This window comes from Crinia signifera, chromosome 19 (genome assembly GCF_055691185.1).
Source record: "Crinia signifera chromosome 19, ASM5569118v1, whole genome shotgun sequence".
Classification (NCBI taxonomy): domain Eukaryota; kingdom Metazoa; phylum Chordata; class Amphibia; order Anura; family Myobatrachidae; genus Crinia; species Crinia signifera.
The window spans coordinates 91102673-91129370 of record NC_139226.1 but is presented as its reverse complement, the minus strand read 5'-3'; the positions used below and the strand labels follow the sequence as shown (position 1 = coordinate 91129370).

The 26698-nt window shown below is 43.4% G+C and overlaps 1 protein-coding gene across 1 annotated transcript in view; it reads right to left on the bottom strand.

The window, feature by feature from the left end:
* Positions 1-22942, bottom strand: part of LOC146041585 (nicotinamide N-methyltransferase-like) — a 30057-nt gene extending 7115 nt beyond the window's left edge. The window contains exons 1-3 of the mRNA XM_083161533.1: positions 22792-22942; positions 22421-22480; positions 13460-13655 (exon numbers count right to left, since the gene is read on the bottom strand). Coding sequence (XP_083017659.1) covers positions 13460-13655; positions 22421-22480; positions 22792-22942 — 407 coding nt within the window. The remainder of the gene's footprint in view (positions 1-13459; positions 13656-22420; positions 22481-22791) is intronic.
* Between the last annotated feature and the right edge of the window lie 3756 nt (positions 22943-26698).

Genomic DNA, 26698 nt, shown 5'->3' with positions numbered 1-26698 from the left:
CAAGTGTACACCAGCATAGGTGCAGTGGGTGAGACACCCATAGAGGCTGCAGCGCCTGGTTTAAATACCTGGTGACCGGATGTCACAAGGGCACACTGTTTCCGCTGTGTGCTAGGTGACTGACACCCTGTATCGCGCTGGAATAGTGCTAGCAGGGTGGAGCAGCTGCGTTGGAACGCATATGGACCGCATAGCGCTATCACACCTCCGGAAACCGGAAGTGACACGCTGACAGCGTGTGAGCGCTTGTAGGTGTAGCTGGAACGCAGCGCTTCCAGCTTAGCGGAGCGTCTGCGTGTCAATCGCGCCACTGGCTCGTAGGGACAGAGGAGGGGCTTCCCAGAGCATTCAGTCAATGCTCTGGAACGCAAACACTTCCGGCTAGCGGTGTGTTTGCGTGTCAAATCGCGTATAGGTATGCGGGCACATAGAATGGTAAATGCGTACGGAACGCTGTATGTGAAACTGACGGGACATAATATAGCAAATGAATGGGTAGCGAGGTGTGAGGAGCCTGGTGAATCCCCAGGGCATCCAGCACCAAGATAGATCCGGTATAGGTACTATAAACCAGGTGATTGGATAGAAAGGAAGAAATAAATATATATACACATATATACACCGTGATAGCCCTGTGCATAAGATAATCCCAGATTGTGCTAACACCGGTGGGAAAAAGACTCATGCAGCATGCTAACACCGGTGGGGAAAAGGACTCATGCAGCATAGTGCAGCGTCATATAACATTTTTACTGGTGGGTATAATATTTGAAAAATAGAAAGAACATAGAACAGTGTGTACCAGTATCCCATATAGTATTAAAGTGGTCTGTGTGCCCACCACGAGCAAGTCACCGCTATTCACCACTAAACGTAAGTTGACTGTTACCTGATCACTATTTGATGTATAGATTTGTGTATGTGCACTGATGGGCATATCTGCAATATTTGTATATCTCCAGGCTCCTTGATAAAGGTCCATGTTCTTAAGGACCGAAACGTCGGGGCTATGGTGAAATCGGGATTTACCTGACATATTCTGTTGAAAATTAAAACGACTTTATTTTTTATCAAAAAGTATTATTCTTTGATAAAGTAGAGAGTGCTTGCGTCTCTTTGTGAGAATCTAGCTACATATTGGAGGACGGATTCCTGTCTGGACTCCTTCGCATGCACCCCACAGCTGATCTATTACCCCCAGTGTAAGTGCGGTCTTTCCTTGGAGTATATTTATATATATACAGTTCGAAAAGGATTGGAATCATATCCTAGACGACTGTTCTATGTCATTAATGCGACTACTAATTGAGGAAAAGAAAAAAACCTTTAGAGAAGTGGAGCAGGAATTAATGGCTTTAAATCCAACACTTGAAGCTAGATATAGCAAAGATATGCTCACTACAGCAAAAGGTGAAATCGACAAAAAAGTGTCAGCAGTCGAGACCAAAATCATTTCCACTAAACAAAAGAAATTTGCACGTGACCGCCTTGATTATGAGGCCAATAAAGTCAGAACGTGGAATGAAGTGAAACAGAAAAAAGTGTTTCAAACTTTTGATCATCAACATGAGGAGGAAAATGATGTGCCTAATATTAATAACGGCAATAAAGTGGTCAGACAGAAACAGAACTTTAATCGCCACAATACTAATTATGGCACTCCTAGGGATTATAGACGGGGCAATCAGGGTGGAAGATATAATGGTAATTATGGGTCACCTAGAAACAATTCACGTGTTGATCATAATAATGAAAATTGGCAACAGGTACCATACAAACATCCCAATAGATCCCGCAACCCTAAAAACCATTGGCAACAGCCTGTCTTTCCCCCGAGATCATCTGGGAGATGGGAAATAAAAAACAGGTTTGATGCCTTGAGATCTGAAAATGCCAATGGGAGTTTTTTAGACGAGCGCCGACACAGCGGTAGTATCATCCCCAAACAGAACACCCCTCAGGTTAAAAAGACGACTAGAGGTAGTAGGGGAAAAGGAAATTCCCGGAAGGGAATCAAAACAGCGACATATCCAATAACTACGCTGGATGTGTCAGAACCTAGTGTCGACACTACCACGGGTGTGACTCCTGATCATCATGGTATTTTTAACCTCTCAAAGAGGACCATGACTGATCTTGAAATAAAGGTCCTTCAGAAGGGCCTTTCATTTGCCCAGGCTCAAGTTCCGAATAAAGTCGACCTTCAGATAGACCTTAACTTATTTGCACGTAGGTTAACCTTAAAACGTAATTTTCTAAAGAAACCTCCCACTAACAGCACTACAGAGCTTGAAGAAGACCCACAAAATTCCAAACTAAAACTTAAGTCTACATATTACCCCTTGGAATCAAGGGGTCCTTATATAGATCTGTTTGCGGAGATGGTCAAAAATGATCTTAACAAATTAAATTTAAAAGCTCCCACTAGATCTAATATGAGTTTTAGAGAACGAGCAGCATTAAAAACCCTAATGTCTGATACTTCTGTTGTCATTAAAAGTGCCGACAAGGGGGGAGGAGTGGTTATTGTCGACAGAGATGATTATATAAAGGAAGCATACAATCTGTTATTAGACACTAACTCATATCTGAAATTAGCGGGTAACCCCACACAAGAATTTCTTGTTGAGCTTGAGAATTTGCTCAAAAAAGGTCTTGATAATAAGATTTTAAGCCTTGATGAATATAGGTATCTGTTGAATACGTCCCCAAATTTGGCTACATTCTATCATTTGCCAAAAATCCATAAGGGGGTCATACCCCCACCCGGTCGTCCAATTGTGGCCGGAGTGGGCTCTCTTACCTCTAGGATTTCTGAATATGTGGACCACTATATTAAAAAATATGTTCCTCTAGTAGAAACCTATATTCAGGACTCAGCCCATTTGTTACAGTTGCTGGATGTTGTTGAATGGAGGGATGGGTATCACTTTGCCTCCATTGATGTTCAGGCTCTCTACACCAGCATCCCCCACCAGGGTGGTATCAGTGCTGTGGAGAGACGCCTGGCCAACGATCCTTCTATTTCTGTCGAGAGAAGAGAGTTAATTTGCCACTGTCTCAGATTCGTGCTTAAATTTAACTATTTTGAGTTCCTGGAGGAGTGGTTCCTCCAGGTGTGTGGCACGGCGATGGGCACGATCTGTGCCCAAAGCCTGGCTAACATTTATATGGAGAGTTGGGAAACACAAGTGGTTACCTGTACCCCCTGTGAACAGTTGAAACTGTTCAAAAGGTATATCGATGACATCATCATCATTTGGGAGGGAGATGAGTCATCGTTTGCCAAATTTGTCGACATGCTGAATGTGAACATCTTTAATCTAAAGTTTACTTCAGTATTCCATCCTTTAACAATTGAATTTTTGGACTTAAGGTTGGATGTGAGCAACTTTCCTACTGATAAGAAAATCCAGACGTCGACTTTCTTTAAACCTGTCGACGCAAATAGCTATCTGGATTACACTAGTTGCCATCTGGGAGCTTGGAAAGATAATATCCCCTACTCCCAGTTCCTCTGCTTAAAAAGGAACTGCTCCAACCCCAGTGTTTTTGAAGAACAAGCCCAAACATATGTCGACAGATTTGACAAAAGGGGCTATCCAAAGAATATTGTACAAAAATCTTTGCAAAGATCAAGAATTCTTGATTGACGTCAACTTATGGGTCTAGGCGATGCTGGTATATCCCCTGTTTCTACAGCCCTTGAGGTACATGCCACCACATCTGCTAGCACTGTGAAGTCCAGTGATACGTTCTTTATCACGCAATATAATACCCATGAAAAAGAACTAAATCAAATATTTAGAAAACACTGGAATGTTCTCAAACTTGACCCTATTCTTGGCCAACATATACCTGATACACCCAAAATGATATACAGGCGTGCAAAAACTATTAAATCGATGGTTTCAAAAAGCCAGCTTGAACCCATTGTGGAGAGGCCACCGTCTAATAGTTTTTTAAATATTCATGGCTCATTCCCATGCAATAGGTGTAAGGTGTGCCCTTTCATGAAAAAAGGCAATACTATTGACGGCACAGACCTGAAAGTCACTAGTTTTATAAATTGTAACACTGCATCTGTGGTATACATGTTGATGTGCGGATGTGGGCTCAGGTATATTGGCAAAACGAAAAGATGTTTAAAAGTCCGTATACTTGAACACATCCGTAACATCAAACATTCTGTTCTTAATCATAGTGTTTCCCGACACTTTAGGGATGTGCATAAATCTGACCCCTCTAGCCTGCGTTTTAAGGGTATTGAATTTGTGAAACACAGTAAAAGAGGGGGTGATCATGATAAATACCTCCTTAAGAGAGAAACCACTTGGATTTTGCGGCTGAATACTCTGGCCCCGTTGGGTCTCAACGAGGGCTATGAGATTACTCCTTTTATGAATTGAAAGTAATCCAAGTCTTGTAGTGCTAGCAAAATTCCTGGTACTCTAGCTTCTGGTTTATAAATTCTTTTTTAGTGTTTTCTCATTTCTAGCATTAATAGAGAGTTTTTGCACTATGTATCTTTGATGTGGCAAGTTGTACGTTGCACTTGAATGAGGTTTTTTATAATTATGAAATTCTTTTTATTGTAGGTCGACATATTGATGTCGACAATTCTCGTGATTTTAATTCTTAGCTTTAATTTTTAGTCATTATGTTTCCAGTGTTTTATATAAGCTTTGGAACTGTGTACTGATAATTATGTTTGTATATATGTATCTCATAATGTGAAAGACTGCTTAGCTTCATTCACCGACGGGAGTCTTTTATTTGATATGCCCCGTATATTTAATCCATTGTGGCACTACTAATTATCTATTCTGGTATTGGCCTTTTATTATTCATATTATTAATAACATCCATTAAGCTCATAGCTTTTAACAGCTACTGAGCCCATACCTTGTACTACAGTACAAAGATACAGCCGGCTATTCCCGTCTCTGTTTTTTCTAATTCATTAGGGGCGTTCCCTAGCCCCGGCCGTCTGTGATTGACAGGTCCGGTTGCTACATATGCTGGACGTGCACGCGTAGTAGCCACGCCCTCTGACGAAGTCTTACGACGAAACGCGTCAGGGCGTGGCCTACGACGTGCCTTTCAGCTGATCCTGCTCCTGTCTCCAGCGCTCCGTCGCGTCCCCGATAGTTGTGCAGCAAGCCAGCCGTGCAGCCTTCCGCAGGTCGTGTTCGGATTGCCGTGTCTGGATGAATCGTGAGCAGTCTTGCCTGGTTTTATTACTGTAAAATCGTGTGGTACCCAGTCCACAGTGCCCTGCTTTTTGGTACGAGTCCCTGACTCTCTTTTACTGTGGAGAAATCTACTTCTCTTATTAAACTGTTATTCGTTTAATGCACCATGAAGCGCCTCTCTCTTCACATTTTTTTCTAGATATATATATATACGTTCACAGTTCCCACTGAATGGGATAAACCAGCACCAGTCCATATATGCAAAAAGATTCAATACATGTTTATTGTCCATAGACAGCAAAAAGGACCAATCATGGTCATGTCAGAATCAACACCCAATAGGCAAAATAAGTGATACTTAGCATTCCTGCATCAAAGTATAGGCAGCGTCTCCTCGACGGCCGTTTCGGTGCCCAAGCACCTTTTTCAAGAGGGGTGACCAGCCTGTCTGAACAAACCATGCTGTATAAATAGGCCCCTAAGGGGTCATCTCACCTGGTGCAATCAGCGCCGTCATTCCCGCCACAGGACTTGCCGCTATCCACCGCATCACGCCGTATACACGGCGCCGCCAGGCCGGAAGCTCCAGCAAGGCAGAACCAATGTGCCGGACATTTTGCAGGGGGACAGCTCAAAGGTTCCCGGGTCCCGGAAATGCGTCACCGCACAAGCGTTACCATAGCGATATAGTAAACACGGATCTAATCCTCATCCTGCTTATGGACGCAATCTATGTACATCAACAAGTGCTAAATACGCTCGTTCATTACATGCAAAAATAGACAATACATAAGTGAAGAATTGAAGGTACTTATAAGTGAAATATACCACACTGAAAAAAAAACGACATACACATAAATAATATGCAAATGAATGACGGGGCATCAGTTCAAATACCTATAAATAATCATATACAGGTAACAAATTATGAATATTCCCGGCAGAACTATAGTATGAATCACCATATATAGAACCTGCACTCACAAAAAGTGAGTCAAACAGAATTCTTCATTCAATCCTTTTGGCCGCATGGAGTTTAGTTCATAAATCCAAAAGCTCTCTTTTTTGAGCAATAGCTTATGCCTATCGCCTCCTCTCCTCAATGGAGGCACATATTCAATAGGCATAAAGGCGAAGTCACTTATTGAATGTCCACACTGTACAAAATGCCTGGCTAATGGTGGCGTATTAGTGTCCAACTTGGTGAATGCTTTTTTGACGGACGATCTATGCGCCCCTATCCTTTCTTTAAGCATACGCAGGGTTTTGCCCACATAGATCATGTTGCATGGACAACGTATGATGTATATCACATACTTAGTTTCACAGTCCATTCGATGTTTGATATGGTAATTTTTGCCTGTAATTGGGTGTGAAAAAATATCTGACACAATCATATGTCGGCAAATCACGCATTTAGCGCACTTGTAGGCCCCAGCTTGTTTAACCAACCAATGTCTCGCTTGATCCACTTTGGGACTAATATCTGAGAACGTAATCTGCTGCTTCAGATTTTGAGCCAACCAATATCTCAGTATATTGATTACTTCTTACAGCCGGTGGTACAGGCTAGTCCTTACTTCCTGAAAGATACAACGGATTTTCTGTTGAGGCTGAAACAGTTTGGTCATCCAATCAAAGTGTGTATACTGGTGAAATTGGATGTCACCAATCTTTACACTAATATTGCAAATGATGAGGGCATCAGTGCAGTACGCAGTATCCTCAGTTCCAGTCCTTTGTATAAAGGACCCCCAATTGAGTTTTTGTTATTATTGATGGGTTTGGTTTTAAACAAAAATTATTTTTTGTTTGATAACACGTTTTTTTGCAGCGTCGTGGTACTGCGATGGGGTCTAACATGGCCCCATCGTATGCCAATCTTTTTATGTATCAGTTTGAAACCACTCATATTTTGACCCATTCAGTTTTTTTAAAATTCATTAATTGTTACGTTAGATTCATTGATGATTTGTTTTTTATTTGGACTGGAACTGAGGATATGCTACAGAAACTCTTGTTGTATTTGAATTCTAATTCTGGCAATATTCGTTTCACTATGAATTCTAGCAAAAGCGACATCAACTATCTTGATGTCAATGTGGCGATTGTTGATAATAAATTCAAAACTACACTGTATAAAAAGGCTACTGATAAAAATACGCTTTTACTGGCCACCAGTTTTCATCCCGAACCTCTAAAACGTGGGTTGCCATACTCACAATTACTAAGAGCAGTCCGCATCACCTCATGTCCTGAGGAACTAGATGTGGTTTTGGACAGAATGTGCCAAGACTTTTTGGATCGTCTATATGATCCAAGAGATGTGCAAGAAGCAAGAGACAAGTGTAAAAATCTCAATAGAGAAAGTCTGCTAACTCCGAAAGTAAAGGAGGAAAATACTGAAAGACTACACTTTGCGAGCACATACTCTGTGGCATCAAGCTCGATAAAGGCTTCTATCATGAACCATTGGCACATACTCAGTAGTGATCCTGTCCTGGGTGGTGTCTGCCAAAACCCACCACTCTTTTGCTTCAAAAAAGTCAAAATCTGAAGCAGCAGATTACGTTCTCAGATATTAGTCCCAAAGTGGATCAAGCGAGACATTGGTTGGTTAAACAAGCTGGGGCCTACAAGTGCGCTTAATGCGTGAATTGCCGACATATGATTGTGTCAGATATTTTTTCACACCCAATTACAGGCAAAAATTACCATATCAAACATCGAATGGACTGTGAAACTAAGTATGTGATATACATTATACGTTGTCCATGCAACATGATCTATGTGGGCAAAACCCTGCGTATGCTTAAAGAAAGGATAGGGGCGCATAGATCGTCCATCAAAAAAGCATTCACCAAGTTGGACACTAATACGCCACCATAAGCCAGGCATTTTGTACAGTGTGGACATTCAATAAGTGACTTCGCCTTTATGCCTATTGAATATGTGCCTCCATTGAGGAGAGGAGGCGATAGGCATAAGCTATTGCTCAAAAAAGAGAGCTTTTGGATTTATGAACTAAACTCCATGCGGCCAAAAGGATTGAATGAAGAATTCTGTTTGACTCACTTTTTGTGAGTGCAGGTTCTATATATGGTGATTCATACTATAGTTCTGCCGGGAATATTCATAATTTGTTACCTGTATATGATTATTTATAGGTATTTGAACTGATGCCCCGTCATTCATTTGCATATTATTTATGTGTATGTCGTTTTTTTTCAGTGTGGTATATTTCACTTATAAGTACCTTCAATTCTTCACTTATGTATTGTCTATTTTTGCATGTAATGAACGAGCGTATTTAGCACTTGTTGATGTACATAGATTGCGTCCATAAGCAGGATGAGGATTAGATCCGTGTTTACTATATCGCTATGGTAACGCTTGTGCAGTGACGCATTTCCGGGACCCGGGAACCTTTGAGCTGTCCCCCTGCAAAATGTCCGGCACATTGGTTCTGCCTTGCTGGAACTTCCGGCCTGGCGGCGCCGTGTATACGGCGTGATGCGGTGGATAGCGGCAAGTCCTGTGGCGGGAATGACGGCGCTGATTGCACCAGGTGAGATGACCCCTTAGGGGCCTATTTATACAGCATGGTTTGTTCAGTCAGGCTGGTCACCCCTCTTGAAAAAGGTGCTTGGGCACCGAAACGGCCGTCGAGGAGACGCTGCCTATACTTTGATGCAGGAATGCTAAGTATCACTTATTTTGCCTATTGGGTGTTGATTCTGACATGACCATGATTGGTCCTTTTTGCTGTCTATGGACAATAAACATGTATTGAATCTTTTTGCATATATGGACTGGTGCTGGTTTATCCCATTCAGTGGGAACTGTGAACGTATTTAACTGGACCTGGCACGGTCATCTATACCTAAGTGAAGCTGGTGCGATATTCTATACTGCCTATATATATATATATATATATATATATATATATATATATATATATATATATAGTTTTACTTTGTTATTAACAATTCCTTCCGAAAATGGGTGATGTTAGGCTACTTCCCCCACTTCTTAGCTAGTGCACTCCTATGTGAGTTTCACATACACCCGTGTGTTTCATGGTTTTGGTCATGACTCCTTCTTTACAACTTTTAGATTGAGATGTTCTCACTGGTTAATAAGCTGTTAGGTGTATCATTACCCCCATCTCCTTCAGTGCCCTTGTTGCATATATATCCTGTGTCTATAATGCCTCCTCAAAAATATGGGCCAGATGTAATATGGTGCAAGTCCAGCCAAACTTGCAGTTTTTTAAAAGGGGCAGTCATTTACAAGGCAAAACCGTACCTTGAAAGGATTGCCTCTTTAAAAAAAAAAAAAACCTTGTTTTTGGCCGGCAACCCGCGTGACTGCACCGCATTAGGGTCCTGGTTCAGATCCATAGACAAATTTGTAAAAATCCCTAATTAGCAATCTCCACAGATCGCCAAGCCCTGAAACTGCAATCACAGGAGACCGCAGTTTCAGTGCCAGCCTAGGGCGGCAGTGTGGAGTTTTGAGGGAGGGGGAGGGCCGCGGCGGCTGTTTGACCTACCATGCAGCCACTGTGACCCCAAACATGGCTGGAAAGCACCTAACTTGGCAGATAGGCTTGCACTTTAGCAATGTGGCTGCAAGATTTTGCAGCCATATTTTAGGGGGACCCCACACAGCCTAGTGTCACCATTTGTAGATTAACGAATCCTCGCTAAACTACAAAAAAAAATATATGCCACAAAAAGTGATATAAAAAAAGGATTTTTGATTTCTGTCTTTAAGTTGAACACTAATGGAGTGACCGCTTGAGTGTGAGGGCAAGTAATTATATTGAGAGACTTAAATATGAAGTCAAGGAAAAAAAATTAGAAGTAGAGAAGTAATGATTATATCGATAGGAATATTAAAGTAATTAAAGTTTACTTTTTATTTTTAATTGCATTTACTATTAAACACACACACACAATATTTGAAGAAAAAACTGAGGCCCTTTGGGTGACTATAGAAACAGGGGAGAAGGCGATTCTTCGTATAGGGGTGATCTACAGACCACCAGGTCAGGAAGAGGAACTTGACAAGAGCCTATTGCAGGACATCAATAAAATGGCATTAAAAGGAGAGGTGACAATCATGGGAGACTTTAATCTACCCGATGTAAACTGGGAGCTGCCTGTTGCAAGTTCCACCAGAAGTAGGGACATTTTGAATTCCTTGCAAGGAGCATCCCTTCAGCAATTGGTGAGGGAGCCTACACGTAAGGATGCAATATTAGACTTAATACTTACAAATGGTGACATAATATCTGATGTAAATGTGGGTGAAAATCTGGGATCCAGTGACCATCAAGCAGTATGGTTCAAAATAAAGACAGAGACCGACTCATCGCACACAAAAATAAAGGTGTTAGATTTTAGGAAGGCTGATTTTGTAGAGATGGGAATCCCTGTAAGGGATTCTTTGGCAGAGTGGAGGAACTTGGAAGGAATGAAGGAGAAGTGGAAACAATTAAAAAGTGCAATATTGAAAGCAACATAACTTTGTGTCAAAAGAGTTAGGAAAAACACAAGGAAAAGGAAGCCATTGTGGTTTGCAAAAGAGGTATAGTAGAAGGTATTGTAAAAGCAAAAAAGTTGGCCTTTAAGAAATTTAAGCAGACGCAGAATAATGAGGACAAAGAGGTGTATCTTGTTAGACAGAAGGAGGCTAAGAAGGTAATCAGATGTGCAAAAGCACAGGCTGAAGAGAAAATGGGCCAGTCAGTGGGTAAAGGGGGGAAAACTTTTTTAGGTATATAAGTGAAAGGAGAAAAACAATAAGTGGAATAATAAGACTAAAGACAGAGAGTGGAAGTCTTCTTAAAGGGGGACAATGTAATAGCAGATCATACTAATAATTATTTCTGCTCAGTATTCACTGCTGAAACAGAGGGGAAGGGGCCACAGTTAAGTTGCAAGTATAGTCAGAAAACTAAGGGAGAAACAAGTACATTTACAGAGGAGAAAGTCCTCACAGAACTCTCAAAACTGAAAGTGGATAAATCACTGGGGCCAGATGGGATACATCCAAGGATACTAAAAGAGCTTAAAGGGGAGCTGGTAAAACCAATAACAGAATTATTCAACCAGTCACTAGCTACTGGAGTAATCCCAGAGGACTGTAAAACAGCGAATATAGTCCCACTGCACAAAAGTGGAAGAAAGGAAGAGATAAGCAACTATCTACCAGTGAGCCTTACATCAGTAGTAGGGAAATTGATGGAAACACTCTTAAAACATAGCGTTATAGAATATCTCAAAACCAGCAATTTACAGGATCCGAAACAGCATGGGTTTACTGGGGGAAGATCATGTCAAACAAATCTTATTGACTTTTTTGACTGGGTGACTAAAGTAATAGATCAAGGTGGGGCTGTAGATGTAGCTTATCTAAACTTTAGTAAGGCTTTTGACACTGTCCCACATTGCAGACTGTTAAATAAACTTGAAAGCTTGGGATTGGATTTTAAGATAGTTGAATGGATAAGAGCATGGTTGCAGGACAGAAAACAGAGACTTGAAGTAAACGGAGTACAGTCAAAGGAGGGAAAGGTTACAAGTGGGGTACCCCAGGGATCTGTACTTGGACCAATGCTTTTTAATATCTTTATTGGTGATATTACAAATGGAATTGAGGGTAAAATGTGCCTTTTTGCAGATGACACAAAGGTATGCAACAGGGTAGACACACCAGGAGGGGTAAAACAAATGATTGATGATCTAGGTAGATTAGAGGAATGGTCAAGAGCATGGCAACTACAGTTTAATTCAAAGAAATGCAAAATCATGCACTTGGGTCTCAAAAATCCAAATACTAAATATAGTATAAATGGCACTATAATGGAAACTACGGAGGAACCAAGGGATCTAGGTGTCACTATTTCAGGGGACTTAAAGGTAGGTAGGCAATGTAACAAAGCAATAAAGAAGGAAAGTCGGTACTTGTGTATTAAAACGGCGCCCCCGATTTCCATCGCGCAATGTTTTAATCGCATTGCATCGCATGCCATGCACCCGATGGCATGCGATGCGATGCAACGCGATTTTTGCTCCCTATATGATGAAAGATTGTATAAGCACCCTAAAGGGTGCTTTTAAGCACCGTAATGGGTGCTTACAATGTTAAATGCACCCCCACGCCACCCCCCACTATAAACGTGAACCCAAAGCGTGGCGAGGGGTGGCGGTACGCGTCCTCCGACCTTTTCATACCCCCACTATCCACGTCGGCGTGGAGTTGAGAATAGAAAGTGTGGCGAGCGCAGCGAGCCACCGAGCCCGAAGCGTGGCGAGCGGGCGCGGATACCTTCACAGGTATCGGAGTGCCCTCACGGCCTTCACAGGTATCCGCGTCCCCTCGTGGGGCTCGCTGCGCTCGCCACGCTTCGGGCTCGGTGGCTCGCTGCGCTCGCCACACTTTCTATTCTTAACTCCATGCCGACGTGGATAGTGGGGGTATGAAAAGGTCGGAGGACCTTTTCAATTGTATGGCATGTACAATATCGCGCGATATTGCGTCGCATAGCATACCATCGTATGCCTTATGGTATGCGATGCGATGGGCGCCGCCAAAATACACAAGTACTGGAAAGTCAGATGCTTGGTTGCATAGGGAGAGGTATCAGCAGTAGAAAGAAAGAAGTAATAATGCCACTGTATAGGTCATTGGTACGACCTCATCTAGAGTACTGTGTTCAGTTCTGGAGGCCATATCTCCAGAAGGATATAAATACATTAGAGACTGTACAAAGAAGGGCAACTAAATTGGTGCATGGCCTACATCACAAAACGTACCAGGAAAGACTCAAATATCTTAATATGTATACTTTGGAGCAGAGAAGGGAAAGGGGGGGCATGATAGAAACTTTCAAATATATCAAGGGCTTTAACAAATTACACGTTGGAGACATTCTTCACAAGAAGAGGAGTAGCAGAACAAGAGGACATGCACTGAATCTAGAGGGTGGAAGATTCAGGAGAAATTTGAGGAAGAATTACTTCACAGAAAGAGTAGTAGATAATTGGAATAGCCTTCCATCAGAGGTGGTAGAGGCAAATACAGTAGTACAATTTAAACATGCTTGGGATAGGCATATTGATATCCTTACAAAAAAAATATGGATCAAATATGGTTTGAGTTAACATGTTTAAAAAAGGGGCAGACTAGATGGGCCAAGTGGTTCTTATCTGCCGTCAAATTCTATGTTTCTATGTAACAGAGCATTTACAAACCTGTCAATTCCTAGTTCAGGGTAGCTCTCAGAGAGATGAGACCAGTCAAAAGTTTCTTCCTCTTTATTCACAAATCTCTCCAGTTCCTTAGTATTGGAATCATGTGCTTCTAAAACAATAATTTCCTTAAAATCTTCACAGATTACCAGCAGTTGGTAAATGATGGGTCCAGAAGATAAATCAATCAAAGTATCTCCTTTCAAATAAATGATAAAGAAATGAAAAAACAAAAAAAAATATTTAGAGCAATAAAATTGACACAAATGTATTCATCAGGGTAAAAAAATATATAAAAATAACAAATTAGTAAGCTTTATTTTTAAAATGTTTTTAATTACCATTTTATAAAATATATACTCAAAAGAAAATATAAATATGAAATGCGGGGACAGGGATATTTAGAATAAACAGAAATGTTATGATTTGCTTCTACTTATTAATGCTACAATTTCAGACCATGATTTCAGGTTGGGTATCCAGTAGCGCACGCAGGGGGGGTTTCTGAGTACCCAGAAACCCCCTAGGAGTCTAAGGGCCCTAGGCTGCAAGCTGAGGGTCCCCTCTTTCCATCGGTACAAGAATTTTAAAAATCGGCCTTTGGGAACCCAAGATATCTGACTTCAAAGCAGTGGTCCCCATCCAAGCCTGTTAATTGCTCTTCCCAGTCAGATATTTCAGGTTCTGTCTGACTTAGAGTTTTTTTGAGGGTTTATTCCAAAAGCTGGGACTATCCTCCTTTGAGGGACACTAGGGGCTTGTCTCTACTGTTCCCAGAACCAGAGATATCAGCCTTCCAGCAGCTAGTTACTGCTCCAGCTCCACACACCTGGTATGTAGTTTTATATACTCATGGGCAGATTGCTCTGCCTCCTGAACTCTGATCCCCTAGTTCCCATAACCATTTGGTAGGTGGGATGCTCTAGTTTTTAATTCCATTAAAATCTAAGAAATCTATTTCTAGGAACTGGAGATATCTGCAGTCAAGCAAGCTGTCCTCCCACCAGAAAATTATGAATAATAAGCTCACTCCACTATACACCCCTCCTCTGCATATTAAACATCCTCTACCACCCTGGAAGTTATGTATCAGGGCTCCTTCATTCAGCCCAATGCAAACATCCTCTCCCACCTCATATCCCACCATCTGTGCAGTAAAGGGGTAATTAGTGGAAATTAGTGATACAGGCCCTACATGCTGAGCGGTTGATATAATACCCCCTACCACCCGCGGGACATCAAGGCTTCCCCCACCCCTACCGCTGGAGGATCGGTAGGGGCCCCAATACATTGCTATGCCCAGGGGTCTACACTGCTGTTGACGCCCCTGTATGTATATATATATATATATATATATATATGTGTGTGTGTGTGTATATATATATATATTTTTTTTGTATTTATTTATTATTATTATTATTATTATTATTATTATTATTATTATTATTATTATTATCATTATTTATATACATTTGGTCTATCTATAATACTTTAACTGACCCGGCATATACTGGGTCACCTAGGTGTCCATCTCCGTGCTTTGCTCCGCCCCTCTGGAAACCCCCTTCTGAAAATCCTGCATTTGCCACTGGTATCCCTTATCCAGATATACCAAAACAGTAGGTTTTCAGAATATTTTGTTTTTATTTTCCCCTGCACCTTTATTTATACTCATCTCATCCCATGGCATCCACGGCGGCCATTAGACTCCTCTTCAGCAGCATCCCCAGCCCAAGTATGTATTGGCAAATCCATTTGCAATCCCCCACCATCAAATGATTTTTCCAGTGAGTGCAGTCTGTGCGTAGCCCAGGACTTACTTGGCGGGTGTGATAGAAACCAGGTTGATCCGGGCCGGAGCTGGCGTCACATGCCATACCTTAAAACACTGGGGCACACCTGCGTTTTCGCAGACACTCCCAGTGAACGGTCGGTTACCACCCACAAATGACGGCTTCCTGTCAATCAACGCTTATGGCCAGCGATTAAAAAATACTTTGTATTTTATTGCAGGACAGCCTTTGCATGCGCACTACGATCTGTACGCATGCGCAGTCATTTCAGAGAGCGGGGACCATCAACACAGGATCCAGCAAGTAGATCAAGGACCCCATCAGTGAGTGATAATTACACATTTTAACCAGCTATATTAAACTGTTAGTGTTGTTTTTAAGACGTCGAATAAACAGCACTTTCAAATTTATATTCGACCTATTCAAACAAAGTGATGATAAATTTGCACAGTTGAAAAAACACCAATAACTCGCTGATCTGCTTGTTTGCGACAAAACTGCAGGTGTTTTGTCCAAAGCCAATTTGACCTCCCAAGAAAGTGAAAAACGCCCTTAATCACATACTAAAATACATTTTTTTCTGGCTAGCTGAAAAAACTAAATTAAATACTCCCCTTAGCTTTACAAGGTCCTCACTCTTATAAATCTAAAAAACTCAATAAATCACCAATGCATTGATATGCTGTGTTCAATAACTATTAATGCACTATTACCAAAACAAAAAGCCATGCCGTAACCTGGCAGCAATTTGCCTTCGGCCAACCCCGCACCTTACACCCAAGAACTGTTTACATCACACCTGGAGGCGGATTGGCCAAAGACTGTACAGGGAAGGATTTTTGGTAGACTTAAGCATCTGTGAGGATAATAACTCACCCTAGGGAGCATGTTAAATATCATTCAGTACATAAAAAAATATGTTAACATTAAAAATATTAAAATGTATTAAAAATAGATTTACATAGAGTAAAAACTATATTTTTCACACCATCATGATAGCATTAGATTCGTACTTAGTAAAGCGATGCTCCTTGACAGATATTGACCAGAAAGAGCCACCAACCGCTTAAAATGACAGCTTGATACTCTTGTGCATGTCACATTAAATTTTAAATTGTGAATTTTGGTACTTATGTAATATCTGGGCTCCCAGTTTTCTTATGAGACCGCGTCCCCTCGAGGGGCTCGCTGCGCTCGCCACCCTGTATAAAATAAACTCCATGCGTAGTTGGATAGTAGGTGTCACGGACCCCCCGGTCGCCTGCTCCGATACGTCAATCTGAGCAGCTCCAGCCGTGACTGGGGTTAACTTAGGACACTCGGGTCCTTTCCTTGAGGTACACTGCCACCAGCCAAAACCTGATTTTAGCGCTTGAAACTGCGCAAGGGGCGGCTTGGCTCGCACCTGACCGCACAATACAATATATAAATGGTAACACGCTGGAGCGTTCTCTTCTGAGGCTAATGAGTCTTAGGAACACAGAACCAGAACTGGGAATATGTATTATTTATTCCTAGAAATACTACAGAGCTTTAAACAAAATGGTTACAAGACATTACAATGATTTTAAAAGTACACACGAGTTTTAAATGCAATTTCAGAAATAAAATAAAAGGAAAAAATGACAGAACCTATCTTACACTTAAATACAGATCCTGACGTGGGGGGGTTCTCCACAAGAAATCTCTGGTCGCGTACAGCCTGCTTGCTAGACCCCCAGGTAGTGACACTGACTATAGGGAGAAGGGTCTTAGTTATACCTTGCAGACTCCCTCCTCCCTCCCACCCTTGGGATTCCACTCTTTCCATGCTGAAGGAGCATGGAAGGTCCCTGGCAATGTATCTTCTACAGTCTGCTGTTTTCAAAGTGATTGATCCTCCTTCCTTGCATAGCAGACCCACTGATAAGAGATGTGAAGTAAGGGGACAAACTCTAACCTCTTCTTCTGGACCATGGTTTATGAGGGGCTCAGATCTTATCTTACATCCTAACTCCGGAGGAGTCCACAGATGTCACACTGAGGGAATACAGGCCTCAAACTCAAACCAGGGTCACCTACAGTTTACATACAAGACATGTCCTGATTCCAATACTCACAGGAGACATAACTATTACACCAATATCAGACATACATTGATTGAACAGATAATCATAACAGGAGGCATACGTTAATTTGATCGATCACCTGATCTGATCGTTACACCTCCCCCTTTTAAAATGGCGCACAGAGGCGGTGACCCACGTCACCGTCTCATCAGTGCGCTATTAACTACATCACCTGGACAGGTAGCAGTGGTCTCTGTGCTGAGACAGACTGCCACTGATTCTGCGGGATCTGTACTAACACTTCCCTATACTTGACGTCTGTCATGGCACCACCTGACGCCATAGCCGTGGCTAGGGTGGGCAATGGGCATAGTCCCTGTCCCTCTCGCAGGAGATGGCAAACTAAAAGCACACAGGTGTCCTCGAACCCATAGTCTGTGAGCACACTGATATAGTGGGAGCTGTGCCCATCCCGGCTGGTATTGACACAGCCCACCACAGCTGTGCGTCGGACTCCTGGACACGGATTCTCCCCTGCAGCTGGCAGTTTGGCCTTACTCACTGAGATCAGTACCAGACCATTCCGCCACACCCCAAACGGCCATCCCCCTGGGACTCGTAACTCAGCACGTTTAACTATACCACAGGTGTGGGGCATTCTCCCAGCACTATATACAGACTTAAAAATGTCTTCCCAGCACCTCTCCTGAGCTGACTGACCCCCCCTCCCCTTCACAGGGGGGAAGGTCCACTCACTCAACACCTCACACCTCATCCTTTTGTGAGGAGATTCGCCCTCTGTGTCTGGGTGTGTGAATTGTGAAGGGGGGCACGTTTCTGCAAGGGGAAATACCAGCAGGTCATTGTCCCCTGTCTTGGAAACATCCCAGCTCAGCTTTTCCAAGGTTAATGGAGCTGAGTTTACCTGTGCTTCGCGGGCCCTCCCACCCTTCTGGTTGCACACAGCAGCTTCCCTACTAGCCACTGGCTCTATTCCTGAAACAACCCTCTCACTGTACCCAGGGGTATCTTTCCCACTTCCCAGGTATGGGGCAGCCTGTGCAGGGTTGATTCTCAGTTCTGCGTGGAAAGCCAAGCTTTCCATGGCAGTCCAGGACACCTTCCTGTGCCTGACCTTCCCTCCCAGACCCGCAGGTTCTGTGGCTGGGGTGGTGCCACTGAGGTTCTCAGGAGAGGCATCCGTTATCCAGTGATGCTGGAAAAATGCACTCTCTGGAGGATTCTCAGTGTCTGGAGGGAACCCCTGCTGTGTTCCTGTATCTGTGTTTGTGTGGCTACAGTAAGGAGGGGGGTTTGGGGGGAAAGCTGCAGTAAGGGACACTCTCTCCCTATCTGACAGGTCTACAGTGCACACAGGACCCACCGGGTCACTTATTATACCTGGTACCACATTTCCCACAGTAGCGCAAGACATCACATTATCAACAGTAACATCAATATCATAACCTGGGGAGGCATCCTGCAATACCTGCAAATTAGCCTGTGCATCTTCCACAACACATGGGGCCCATCCTGCTGGCTTACAATTGCACCGTGGCAAAAACGCTATATCTGGATCCCATTGTCTCTGAGCAGGAATGGGGTTATCTGAGCATGTTGTCACCAGTAACTTATTGGCAGGTACATGCGCTGCCTGCAACCAACTCAGATCTGTCCCATTTGTGCAGTTAGCGACCCCTGGCCCGATGTCACAACCAGACATCACTGGAAGAACAGGGTTAATGTCTAGCACAGCAACATGAACGACATCACCAGCAGCACTCCTACCACTGATGAGTGAGGGTGTCTCATCCCCAACTAGATTAGGGCATTCATTTAACCCCACAAACTGGCAAGGATTACCCACTATACCTGTCTCTAACTCACCCTCCACCTCCATCGAAGGTACAGCACTATCACAGATCATCCCAGGGGCTTCACACAAAATAACAACATTGCAATGTTCAGCATGGTTACATACTACCTGAGATGCATCATATGGTTCAGAAGGGTTAGCGACAGATATGTGTGGAGTTAATAAAAGTCCCACATCAATAGTCCCACACATACTTGTGTGCATACAGTCAGAAAGTCCCATTCCTATTTCCGACATAGTCTCTTCCCTGCATACTTTCACTATGCAGTAGCCGCTTCCGGCAACAAATCTGGAGCAACGGGTGGGAACATGCTGCTCACATCTTCCAGCAGTTTAAACTGGGCCTTGTGATGTGAGGTCTCCTGAGCAGGCTCCATGACTGCTGTAGTAGGCAGAGGCACCTTGCCCTGGTGGGGCACCCCTGGTGAGAGCAAGCTGCTGACATCCTCAGATTCTGCTTCTCCCAACCGTTTAAACTGGAACTTTGCTTTCAGAGCTGGTAACAGCAGCTGTTCTAGGCGACGCCACTCCGCACCTATCCGGCGGCACTGATCTCCCCAAAATGGGGTATCCAGCTTTCTCCAAGCATTGACCTCCTGCTGCGCAAATTTGTAACATTGTCCCAGTTCTCTCAGCAGCACCCAAGGAGACGCGGATGGTCCCCCGAAACGAAATGCTGCACGATACTGGCTGAAGGCATTGCACTCATCGTCCCTGGCCTGGGTGAGCTGCGTGATCATCTCCCCACGAGTATGGTTGTGGCAGGAGATACCTTGCAGCTGGCATTCTTCCGTTAGTTCCTCTGTGCTCAGTAGGGTAAACATATCATCATCCTCCACTGGGTCAATATACTCACTGGGCTCTTCTGGTGCTGTAGGGGATTGGTACTCTGCAGTCTCCCTGACTGCCACACATCCTACAGTCTCCCTGGTGCTAGCAGAGATGTCACCTCTCTGAGCATCGGTTGTAGTGTCCAGGGCCAGCTCATTACTCACAACCAAGCTGACACTCACTTGGCTTCCTCTGTCTGCTTCCAAGACAGGGAACTGTGCATGACGCGGTACGGTGAAATTCGCGTCAGCGGTGATTTGGGACCTCTGTCCCTTGTTAGGCTCCCCATGATTGATAACAGAGTCCACATCATGATCCAACACATTATTTACTTCCGCAGACAGTAAAAGTTCAGTACAAAGCCCATCTCCTGCTAACTCAGTAGCCACGGCAGATAAAGTCTCACGTAAAGGTTCGCCATCATGATGCCCTGTATCATTCTCCACTGGTTCACCAACAGAGATCAGGCCTCTGAGCCTCCCCAGCACCAACTGGTGCTCACGCTCAGCCTGACGCTCTGCAGCCTCAGCCTCTCGTACGGCTTTGCGCTCCGCAGCCTCTCTGTCGACAATGCCTTGGCAGAACTGCACCAGCTGCAAAGCGAATACGGGGTTCACATTCTTTATTTGCCTGATAGCAGCTAGAAGGTCGCTCAGAAGTGTAGACTTGCTGGGTCCAGCAGAAGTGTTTGACCCTGGCGCGGAATCGTTTGTACTGTCCAGTGCTGACTGAGCCCCTGGGGTAGGATTGTCCATGGACTGGTTTCCTCCAGCAGCTAGAGTCCGATCGGCATCCACTAGTGCCTGAATCATACGTTTTCTACTCTGGCCAGACCAAGGGATATTCCTCTGCACACACACGACCGCCAGGTCATCTCTCCTCATCTGCTGGTAATCAGCCATCCGGAGTCTCACACTTGTCAAATAAAATGATAGGAAAGAAAAACAAGAGAAGGGAGGGAACAGAAATTGCATCCACTGTGTGACTTTTAAAACTATAGTAAAGCTCTGAGTTCTGATTCTGGTGATGTGGGTATTTCTCACAAAATTCTACCCACACTCACTTAAGTTCTTAAAGAGAAAAATGAATTCTCCATCCCACCGCTGCCACCAAATGTCACGGACCCCCCGGTCGCCTGCTCCGATACGTCAATCTGAGCAGCTCCAGCCGTGACTGGGGTTCACTTAGGACACTCGGGTCCTTTCCTTGAGGTACACTGCCACCAGCCAAAACCTGATTTTAGCGCTTGAAACTGCGCAAGGGGCGGCTTGGCTCGCACCTGACCGCACAATACAATATATAAATGGTAACACGCTGGAGCGTTCTCTTCTGAGGCTAATGAGTCTTAGGAACACAGAACCAGAACTGGGAATATGTATTATTTATTCCTAGAAATACTACAGAGCTTTAAACAAAATGGTTACAAGACATTACAATGATTTTAAAAGTACACACGAGTTTTAAATGCAATTTCAGAAATAAAATAAAAGGAAAAAATGACAGAACCTATCTTACACTTAAATACAGATCCTGACGTGGGGGGGTTCTCCACAAGAAATCTCTGGTCGCGTACAGCCTGCTTGCTAGACCCCCAGGTAGTGACACTGACTATAGGGAGAAGGGTCTTAGTTATACCTTGCAGACTCCCTCCTCCCTCCCACCCTTGGGATTCCACTCTTTCCATGCTGAAGGAGCATGGAAGGTCCCTGGCAATGTATCTTCTACAGTCTGCTGTTTTCAAAGTGATTGATCCTCCTTCCTTGCATAGCAGACCCACTGATAAGAGATGTGAAGTAAGGGGACAAACTCTAACCTCTTCTTCTGGACCATGGTTTATGAGGGGCTCAGATCTTATCTTACATCCTAACTCCGGAGGAGTCCACAGATGTCACACTGAGGGAATACAGGCCTCAAACCAGGGTCACCTACAGTTTACATACAAGACATGTCCTGATTCCAATACTCACAGGAGACATAACTATTACACCAATATCAGACATACATTGATTGAACAGATAATCATAACAGGAGGCATACGTTAATTTGATCGATCACCTGATCTGATCGTTACAGTAGGGGTATGAAAAAATGGGGTGCATTTAACATGGGAGCCCAGATAATACATAAGTACCGTTTTTCCAGTATTAACGGAACTGCAGAGCGATTTGTATAAGGTAAAGGAGACCCTCCACCGTGGTGTGCCCCGTGTTGATTAGGGGTGGATTTGGAACTAAAATTGGCCCTAGAAAAATTTCTAGAATTATCCTCGTGTAGACGGCACCAAATCAAATTAGGCGGAACCAACACCAAAATAGGTGGGATTAATACTTCTCTACACCTATGTACAAGCATGTTTCAATATGCTTGCCAGTCTAGTGACCTCCAGTCCTTTAAGCTTCTGTGACAAACCACAAACCTCCACATTTCACATAATCCCCCAATTCACCCCCGTGAGACTGAGCACAGTCTCCAAATCCTACATCAATCAGAAAAACAACTAATTACAATAATCCCACAAATATAGAAAATAACTCCACCTCTCCCCCAACGGAGCCTAGAAACACCCCATAACTTGTTACTGATAGCACCCACTTCTGTCCCTTTTTAAAAAATGTCAAAAGGTATAGAGATGGGTGCCCACCTTAGATTAGAATTTGCAAAATTTTTAAATAAGGCTACATCTTAAAATAAAAAATCACTCGCTGACAGGTGGCCTCACTTGTGTGTCAGCCTAACGGGAATCCTCCCTTTAGGGTCTATGGCCAATCCGCCCCTGCATATACATACCTGTAATCTTAAATTTCTGAAGCTCTTTCATAGGGAATATTGCAATTTCACGAAACAGATTCTTGTCCGCAGTTGGAGAAAAATATGTATTACAGTAAGTTCCTGTATCAAACTCGTTTTCATGATAGTGCTTTACACCGCTGCAATCCATCCTGCAATGGTAGAGGTGTATGATACTAATGGTGATGAATAGTAGATATATATAGGTTTTGTTGAGCAATGTGAACAATAAACATTGCATCAAAATCACATGCATTACAAGTAAATATAACTAATGTCAGAATTTATTTACAGGTATACTTGGATAAGTTTATTATGTTGTAAAACTTGTTTTTAAGTGAAGTACAGTATATCAGCTGTATAAACAACATCTACTCTGCAGCAGGTTAAAGCTATAGTAATAAATAATATTTCTGTGTCTGGTTGTCTATGATGAAACACTACTACTGTATGTCGTACTTGCATACTATTGTAGGACTAGAATGAGGGAACTAACAGTAGGATGTTTCATATGAGAGGGCGTGTCACACTCTGCTTAAAGGGCATGTCTAGCACCGCATATGGTTGTGTCTATTCTTAAAAGCCTTTGTTGCGAGATGTTCTATATAATATTTAGTAAGAATATATTTTATGTATGTAATGACCCCATTTGAATGTATTTATGCCTGATTACTTTCCCCCCCAAATTTTTTTTAACAGTAGCATAATGTGGGATTGGTGCAGTAGGGGAGATTTCATAGACACTTCAGGGAGTTAGGGAGATTGTTACTATTTCAGGGAGTCTCCTGTACAATGCAGGAGGAAAGGCAAATTTGTGTTATGATATTTGAGGCGCAAAGATAACCGATGATTCACCAGTTCTTTCCAAATTTACAATGATGTAGTCTATATTTTCTTTGGTTCTCCACCTCCAAGATGTGTTTGTACAAATGTATGGAAGAAGGAACAAAAGAAGATGGAAATTAACCAGAGATAGCTGGTGTGGTAAAAGGTTTTACTTGATACAAAACCAAGAAGGATGGGCCTACCCAGACTCACGGTAGGTATGGACTGATGCAAGCCAGTTGCGTTTTCTTATACTGGGATGTAGTTTACTTTCTGTCTCCTGTGGATGAAGTATGTGGAAAACAAAAAATAGCAGCGCTGACAATTTATTATGTGGTATTGTCTATTTTTTATAAGTACTAGTAGTAAAAATATTTAATTAACATAAAAACAATACATAATTGAATAAAAACAACATACTGTACACAAATGTTGCTGTACTAGATGATAAATAAGGGAGGGGGGAGGCAACCATGAGATGTGGCCAGTTCTTAAATTGATGATAGAGTCATAAATTCCACTTGTGGTTGTATAAAGGTTATCTCACCACTGGGGGAGTGTTGGATTCTTTGAGTCCAATTGTCAACTGTCCTCACGATTACACAGTGTTGTAGTGAAGCAGATGGTTTATAACAATACCGCTGGAGGAAGATCTATGGACTGGATAAAGGGGCCCAGTTTTGGAGGTCCTCAAAATAGCACGGCCACTTGGATTTCTAGTGAGGTGAAGTAGCTGCTGGAGCATGACCTGTGGGCTCAATTGGGCACTTTCGGGCACAATAATGCCCTTCCTCAGGAGCCTACTGCCACCACTGAACGGATCCTGAGTGACACCAAGGATGAGGAATCCCTTTTGCTGCTCAGTTACCATCAATGGTGAATCTTTGTCTGAAGTGACAGGATGCACGAGGAGAGTGATATCTATCCTGGTGGTCATCTGTATCTATTACCCAGTCGGGGTTACATGCATTTATCTGCTTTTATCGTGTGAGTTTGTGAAATAAATTGTGTGCATTTTTTCTTCAAATGGTTTTTGCACTATTTTTGCCTTTATCAAGTCCTTTATAGGATACAAGAAGAAAGACTAAGAGTTGAGAGAAAAAAGTGTATTGATATGTGCATTAACTTTGGTCTATGTGAGTGCAATATCTGAAAATAAAATCATGCTTTTCACAATAGACAGTACTGCACTACAGTATGTCTCCTTTTTGTTTGAGTTCTAGATCTTAAACTGCCACATCCAGTTATATCTAATACTAGTGACCCGCCTCAGCTTCGCACGGGAAGCACTAATTATCTATAGCGAGATGACTTCTGTTGGGCGGTCATGTGACACATTTTTAGCAGATACCTATAGGTACAGTGCCGATGGTCAATCTGGTTCCGTTGCACAACTTTGGTGAGTTTAAGTTGCGAATAAGCATCACCGGTGATCCAACCTTCAATATTAATACGTGCAGTGGCATTCCGGGTGGTTCCAATGAATTCAAATATTCACTCGGATAATTGGCGGCTTGTTCTTCATCCTTTACTGTGTCGATCGATTTGTAATTGACTGTTTTGCCGGGCAGTTTCAATTGAATTTGCTCATTGAGCTTGTTGACATCATCATTTTCTGGTGCCAAAATTGCACGTTCGCACAGCCAATCCAGATTTTTGTAGTTGGTTGGGAATACCTTGTCGACAACGGCTTGAATATTCAGTTGCATTTGACAGAAGTTCGGTGGGAACGAAATCTCATTTGTGGCGCGATCAATTAATAGCAACCCCCCCCCCCCCCAAAAAAAAATATTCTGTTGATCCGATCGTTATCAAACTTCACAGGATCACCCGCTGGGCTAATCTGAAGATTGCCTGAAAATTTCTTCAAAATCGGTAAAGCCGTTTTGGAGTCCATAGGAAACATACACACATCGATTTTTATATATATAGATTGTTCAAAGAACTTCATTATTCAGCCACTTTTATGAGTTGTTGCATGTCCTAAAAATTTTTTGCCAGTGGGTGGCACTGCTTTACGTGTGTAATGGCTGCCACGGCACTGAAGGGGTTAAGCCATTCTGGACAAGGGTACATTTCTGGGGTACCATGGCCTGTGGTGCCCGCACCGCATGCCACATCCGAATGATGAGCATGCATTCTTGTTCCATTGCCCTTTCCCCTAGTTCCGCTAGCCGATCTGCTAGGCTATCCGCGCTGTCCACCCTGGGACGCGGGGATCCTGGCCCTGCTAGGGAATGTTGGGAAACGTAGCTGCTGCTAGAGGGGACGGGGCTTGTGAGTCTCACCGGGTCCAGATGACGGTCCTCTGTGTGGCTGTCCTCTTGGTCACGGTCACCATCAGTGTGCTGCACCTCCTCCCAGAGCGGGACGGATTCGGTTTGCTAAGTTTGCTAAGGACTTGTAAACTACATGATTTGCCCAAACAGGAGTGGTTAAGACACCTTGTGCCCACCCTGCATGGAGAGGCCTTGGAGGCCTATCGAGGAGTTGCCAATGAGGACTGTGGGGACTATGATGTTGTCACCAAGGCCCTCCTCCAATGTTTTTTAAAAACTCCTGAGTAATAAAGGAAAAAGTTCCGGGACTTGCCTAAGAATCCTGGCAGCACCCACGAGCAGTTTTCCACCCAGCTGCGGCAGTACTTGGTGAAGTGGGTGAAGGAATCTGAGGCCATGCCATGGGACACCCTGATTGACCTGATCTGCAGGAAGCAGTTCTACTGCAGGTGTGCCCAGGAAGTGAAGGAGCGGGTGCTAGATCAGGAACCACCCAGCATAAAGACGGCTGCCCAGCTAGCGGACAAGTATGTGACAATTAGGTCACAGGGGCTGAAACGCCCAAGTAGCAGCCCACTACAAAGGACTGTACCACCAGAGGGACACCCCTCTTTAGATCATCGCCCCCCAAAGCAAGCACCTTCCAACCCGGTTGCTCTTGGCCAACAATCGCCCCACAGTGTCCCTGCAAGTTATCAGGGATCATCGGAGCCTTGTCTGGTCAAGAAGTGCTACAGCTGTGGGAAAATAGGACATCTGAGGATGAACTGTCCCACACTGCAGGCACCCCAGATTCGCGCTAC